Source organism: Athene cunicularia, unplaced genomic scaffold, assembly GCF_003259725.1.
Source record: "Athene cunicularia isolate RWA unplaced genomic scaffold, athCun1 BOjh375561_part1, whole genome shotgun sequence".
Lineage (NCBI taxonomy): Eukaryota > Metazoa > Chordata > Aves > Strigiformes > Strigidae > Athene > Athene cunicularia.
The window spans coordinates 88,358-94,642 of NW_020799148.1; the positions used below are offsets into that span (position 1 = coordinate 88,358).

The window sequence follows — 6,285 nt, forward strand, 5'->3', positions numbered from 1 at the left end:
GGTGTTAGGGTGGCTGCGTAGGTCTGGGCCAAATGAGGGAGTGTGGGGGGACGAGGGGTTTAGAGGGTGGGGGCTTATGGGTGCACAGGGTGTTTGGACTGGGGAGGTTTGAGGGTCTGAGACAAGGTGATGGTGGGGGGCCATGGGAAGCTGGGGAAGGGCTGGGTGGGTTGGGGCTGGGGGTACTAGCCACGCTTCAGCTTCCAGCCTTTGATGTGGTGATTCCTGCCAGGGCTGAGTTCCCCTCCATGTGAAGTTGGGGTGTCTGTGCTGACCAGCTTGGGGTCTCTCTTGGGACGGCCACAGCTGGAGCACGCCCACTGCCCGCTTTGCCATGCCCACGTCTCAGAGAGGGGCTGGTAAAGTGGCAGCTTGATGGGGTGTGTTAGTGCTGTTAAAGCGTTTCGCTGCCCCCGTGAGCCTTTTGCGTGGCAGACAGCAAGGCCACCTTTAATACCGTGATAATTCCCCTTGAATCTCAATTTTGGGTTGAAATCGCTGAGACTTTTGTGCCCCAGGATCCAGCTTGCTCCACGGTGCTTTGGAAAATGCCTTACGAGACCAGAAGCAGTGTTATGCTCAACTTTTGATTTTTATAAAATATCGAGGGAGGTGTTTGGTTTTGGTTTTCGTTTTTTTTTTTTTTTTGCTTGGGTTTACAGCTCCCACGAAACCAGCCGGCTTCACAACATTGTGTGAGCGAATCTGTTACAAGCTTGTTGTGTTGCGTGCCTGTTAGCGCAGGGCAGTTGTTAGTAGCTCAAGAAATAATTGGCTCATCAGCAATTAGGGAGCTGCTCCTTGGGCTTTTTCTGTTCTCCTTTTCCCGGGTACGATTTGTTGATTTTGCTGGAGTTGCTGTTACCTCAGAATAGTGTGATATCAGAATCGTTTCCTTGGCTCTTTTTTTTTTTTATAGCCTTGGGTAACAACCAATTCCCTCAACTTAATGATGTCCCTTGGGGTTAATTATTCTTGCTTACATCCAAAATATGGACAGCACAGTCTGTTGGCAAGGGAAATGGGGGAGCAGCAAGGTGTGAAGCTGCCAGCTGTTGCGATGGGCTGCGGTGGTTGGTCTCTGCCGGCTTCTCACCCTCGTGGGCAGGGAAGTGGTGGGTGCTGGCACAAGGGACACCCAGATTTCACATCCTTGCTCCTTTTCTTGCAGCCGTGTTACCTCCGAGACTGGGAGATGCAGGTGCATTTTAAAATCCATGGCCAAGGCAAGAAGAATCTGAATGGAGACGGCTTTGCCATCTGGTACACCAAAGATCGCATGCAGCCAGGTAAAGCACCGGTGGTAGCTCCCGGGGTGGAGGCTGTGCCTTGAGGGGAAGGTGTCGGGGGCCACATGTCACCTTTTTGAGGACACGTGTTGGTGTGTAGGCTTGGCTGGGGAAATCACAGTGGGGAATTGCAGTGTTTTGGGGCCTTAGGGCTGTTTTTCTTTTGCCCTGGCAGGCGAAGAGGGAGTAATGGCTGTGTGTGAGGCTGCCCCTGAGCCTCGGCACCTTGGGTTGGGGGTTTATGGGGCCCTGGGAGGCTGGAGTTGGCTCAGGGGTGGGTTTCTTCAGGATTGTTTTGCCCTGATCTTGAGGTGGGTGGTGTAATAGGATGTGTGGGGCCTCCCGCGCTGGCATTCAGCTCCTTCATAAAACAGACTGAGGAGGAAGCTCCGTCCTTGACCAGCAAAGTGTGGGGCATTTAATCTGGCCCTCTGACTGCCCTGTCTGCATACTCAGTTCACTGCTCAAAGCTGCCTCGTTGGCTGCTGCAGAGAAAACGCAAAGGGATGGCTCACAAACCCATTTGTGACGCCTGCCTGGCCTTGCCACCCTTATTCACAGCCTCTCCTTCCTTCTAGGACCTGTCTTTGGAAGCAAGGATAACTTCCTGGGCCTGGGAGTGTTCGTGGACACCTACCCAAACGAGGAGAAGCAGCAGGAGGTGAGCTAGGGGGGATAAACGGGACCGTGCCGCGGGCAGCACCGAGGTTATGGCTCTCATCGCTGCGGACGCAGCTCTTCGTCGGCGTGGTGCAATCTTTTTTCTTGAGCTCTTAAATCATGGGTGTTACTCTGCATCCTCCCCGCTGTGCTCTGCGTAGTTGGTTTTTCTTCCTAGTGAAGCACTAACTTGAGAGACGTGAAGCGCTCTAGGGTGGCTTTGTGGTCAGCTTTACCCAGAGAAGAACCTTTTGGGGCAAGAGAAAACCAGGCAACATCATCGCCTCTGCGTTGCGAGCTCTTGTGCTTTCTGGAGGCTGCCAGCAAGTAGTAGTTGAGGTGAAGCTGTACTAAGAGTGTGATTTCTGTAGAGCTCGAGTAAAGCGGGCCCCGAGCTGCCAGCCCAGGCCTGCCCGCACGATGGGGCCGTTCCGCGGCAGCGAGTCAGCTTTCCCTGCTCTTAGGGATGCGCCATGGCCACACTCTGCCTCTTTGAAAGATCCCTGTCTAAAGATCTTTGTGTTCCTGATGCATCTGTTGTTTGTTTGGGGGTTTATTGATGTCTGTTCCTGCGGAGAAGGGAGTGCAGAGGCAGTTAAAACTAGGCTTTTCCCACCCTAATGCTGGAATCAGTTTCATCACTCCATAAAACAAAGCCGGACTCTTTCTTAATTCCAGTTTCCCCGGAAAAATAGGCACTATTTTACCCCAAGACCTCGGTGCTAACCCCGCGGCCCTGCAGGACCCCCTTTATCCCGGGGAGAGAGACAAAAGGGTGTAGTTGGGATGCGCCCTGACCTTGGAGCTGCCGAGCAAATGTTGGGTAACTACCAGCTTTTGTTCAAACATCCGAAGCAGTTGGCTCTGGCGCAGGGCTGGACTTTGTGCTCCTAAAAGCTTTTCCAAGCTGCCTGGTGCCGCATTATCGGGGGTGAACGTGGTGTTGGATGGATCCTGTTGATTTGCAGGGTGGCAGCCCTGCTTTTGTGGGGTAAATGGATGCAAAATGAGTCTTATTTAAAAGAAATAATTAGCGGAATGTGGGTGTCCGGCTTCCTGGCACAACTGGAGGGAGCTGCCCTCCTCTGGGGAGAGACGGAGAAATGCTGATCGGCCAGTTGCTGTAATGGTGTGAGGGTTCACAGCTGCTTTTTCTCATCTTTAAAGGACAAAAAGTGTCTTATTCTTGAGGGAAGAGGGGCAGGTTAGTTTGTGGGTCCCTGGTGAGCTGTCATGGCCATTGTGTCCCCCGTTGAGGCGCTGGATTTTGTGCCGATGAGCTGCTGCGTGGTGGGGAGGAGGAGAAATGTCGTAGGTGGCAACGCTAGACGTGGCTTTCACCCACCATTCCCTTGCTGCGTGTCCTGGCGTTGGTCACCTGACACGTAAACCCCTCTGCTAAGCTGATAACGCCCTGAGCTCTCTAGAGAGGAAGTTTCCAGGTTGCAGGTTAATACTAAACTCTGGTCTGTGACCGTCTTGCTTCTGTGCTCTCTCTTGCTTTGCGATAACTCTGGACTGGCAGGCTCAGAAGAGGAGGTACAGCCCAGGAAATCAGGTACTTGCTCTTGCTGACCCACCTGTTCTCAAGCTGTTGGGTTTCACCTTGACTCACAGTTGAGGAATTTCCTCCTCCGAGCTCCAGAAATCCCTGGGTGAACCAGGAGATATTGCATGGAAGCCGGCTGTCCTCTGTCCCAGATGTCTGGGAGCTGAGGCTAAGCCCGAGGAAGGCCGGGGGACGGTGTGGGATCCTGTTGTCTTGTTGAAGCAGATTCTTGGAGGGGAGTGAAGGAGTTTGGGGTCCTGGAGGCGGTAGAGCCGAGCCGTGGCCGGCAAATCGAGAGCAGAGGAAACTCACCCCGAGCTTTGTCCCCTTTGCAGCGTGTCTTCCCCTACATCTCGGCCATGGTGAACAACGGCTCCCTCACCTACGACCACGACCGCGACGGGCGGCCAACGGAGCTGGGGGGCTGCACGGCCATGGTGCGCAACCTCAACCACGACACCTTCCTGGTGATCCGCTACGTGAAGAGGCGGCTGACGGTGAGCGCTGCCTGCCGGGGCGGAGCGGGCAGCGGGGCCGTGGCGAGGGCTAAGCCAGCTGCTTCTTTCTCAGGTGCTGATCGATATTGATGGGAAACACGAGTGGAGAGACTGCATCGACGTACCGGGCGTGCGCTTGCCCCGTGGCTACTACTTTGGGACTTCTTCTGTCACCGGAGACCTGTCAGGTACCGAGGTCCCCAGCTTTGTTTTCCAAGTGGCTCTGGCAGCTCCTGCGCAGCTTTTTGTGTCTGGAGGTGCAGCTCGATCTCTGGTGGGGCTTATGGAAGCACCGTGAGGACCTTTCAATGCTTTGAACGCCCTCGAGCTGTGAGCAGGAGCCCTGGTTTTCAGCTTGCAGCAACTCCTGAGCGGCCCAAAGCCCGGAGCGCTTTGCTAGGCAGCACTTCCCCTGAGCTCCTGGCAGGGCCACGGCGTGACCTCAGCCAGCCTCATAACGACAGCTGAACCCGCTGATCTGGAGGGTCTGTCTCCAAAACATGTGCCTTGGGAGGAGTAAAAAGAGGAGGAGCACTGAAAAAAAAAAAAAAAAATCCTGTGTGCTATCCTGCTGCAACCCGGGGTGCCTGCATTAGCCCCGAGGGCAGCGCTGGCAAGAACTGCCTTGGCTGCCAATGCCCCAGGTGTTACAACTGAGCCACCATGCTCGTTCCCGCTCTCTGCGACACGCCTGGGTGTATTTTGTTTTGGATTTTGTGGCCCAAGAGCTATTGCCCACCCGTTACTGAGGGAGGAACCAGCCAGGCGCGCCTGGAAATGGTGCTGCAATGTGGGCTGATGTAAATCAGGTTTTGCAAAGAGCTAAACCTCTCTGCCTTCCTCAGCGTAATAACTTCTCTCCCGGTGCTGGTCCTGACATTACCTCGCCGTGCCTCTTAGCAGGTTTTAAGCCCGATTTGAGTTATTTCTCAACAAAAGAGCATTGATGGCTGGTGTCTGGGCCCATTGTCTGCTCCAACAAAAGTTCCTTTTCTCTCTCAGATCTCAGCCCAGGGAGCTGGCAGGCTCCACGCTCGCCTTGTCCCGCTAACAGCTCCGCCACCACGAGCAAAGGAAGTAGGGCCACGTGAGGCCGATGCTAACACATTCCCTTCGGGTGGCCCAGCAGTTTCGAGTCAGATGATCTCCCAGTCTGAGTTGTTGTTTTTCAGTTTAAGTAGCTTAAAGGTTCCTGTTGGCCGAGGGCCCTGCGCTGAGGCGCAGCTCTCAGCCTGGCGCAGACACTGCCCTGTGGAGGTGAGGGTGTTTTGTTTGGTTTGGGGTTTTTTTTCCCCCCTGGGAGGGAAGAACCAGCACCTTTTTCCCCAAGTGATAACAAACCCCGGTGCTGCCCGTGGCACTCAAATCCCTGGCCAGAGTCGTATTTATCAGTGACACCTCAGGCCACGTTTCTGCTCTGCTTCCAGACAACCACGACATCATTTCACTGAAGCTTTACCAGCTGACAGTGGAGCGGACGCCAGAGGAGGAGAAGCGGGACAGAGAGGTTTATCTACCGGTCGTGGACAACCTGAAGCTGCCAGGAAGTGAGTAGGAGCCAGGATTTTGGGGGGACCTGTGGGCTCGTGGAGCAGAAACCCCATTATCTTACCAGCAAACCAGCCGAGCTCCAGCTGGAATTGGGAGGTCCATGCCCTGTTCCTCCTACCGAGGGTTGTTCTTGCTCACGGTGTGACACAGGCGGTGTCACAGCCCATCTCCGTTTGACGCTGGCATAGCAGCCAAGGGTGCTCCCCCTCAGGGGAGTGCTGCCTCCTTGGAGGACCCTGACCCACTGGGCTAAGCGTGTCAACTTATACTGTGCCCAGAATGGGGTGTGCTGGTCCACTGGAAGCTCACGGGGCAGGGGGGGAGTGTTGAACCTTGATAGGGATATCTCCTCTGGAAATCCCACCGCAGATGCATCCACAAGCCCCTTGTGTGCCCTGAGGTCTCATGGCCCTTGTGATTGTGCCCAGGGGGCCAAGGAGGGCAATGGCATCCTGGCTTGTGTCAGCCCTGGTGTGGCCAGCAGGGACAGGGGAGGGATCTGAGCCCTGGGCTCGGCACTGGGGAGGCCGCCCCTCGCTGAGTGGGTTCAGTTCTGGGCCCCTCACCCCAAAAAGGCCATTGAATGACTCGAGCGTGGCCAGAGAAGGGAACGGAGCTGGGGCAGGGTCTGGAGCACAGGTCTGCTGGGGAGCGGCTGGGGGAACTGGGGGGGTTCAGTCTGGAGAAGAGGAGGCTGAGGGGAGACCTCCTGGCCCTCGGCAACTCCCTGCCAGGAGGG

At 55.4% G+C, this 6,285-nt stretch overlaps 1 protein-coding gene across 1 annotated transcript in view; it reads left to right on the forward strand.

Moving 5' to 3' along the window:
- Positions 1-1,110: 1,110 nt before the first annotated feature.
- LMAN2L (lectin, mannose binding 2 like) overlaps positions 1,111-6,285 on the forward strand; it is a gene marked incomplete at its 3' end in the record, with an annotated part of 6,697 nt that continues 1,522 nt past the window's right edge. The window contains exons 1-7 of the mRNA XM_026866913.1: positions 1,111-1,289; positions 1,868-1,950; positions 3,475-3,507; positions 3,834-3,995; positions 4,069-4,183; positions 5,423-5,542; positions 6,089-6,091. Of these exons, the coding sequence (XP_026722714.1) occupies positions 1,196-1,289; positions 1,868-1,950; positions 3,475-3,507; positions 3,834-3,995; positions 4,069-4,183; positions 5,423-5,542; positions 6,089-6,091 (610 nt within the window). The remainder of the gene's footprint in view (positions 1,290-1,867; positions 1,951-3,474; positions 3,508-3,833; positions 3,996-4,068; positions 4,184-5,422; positions 5,543-6,088; positions 6,092-6,285) is intronic.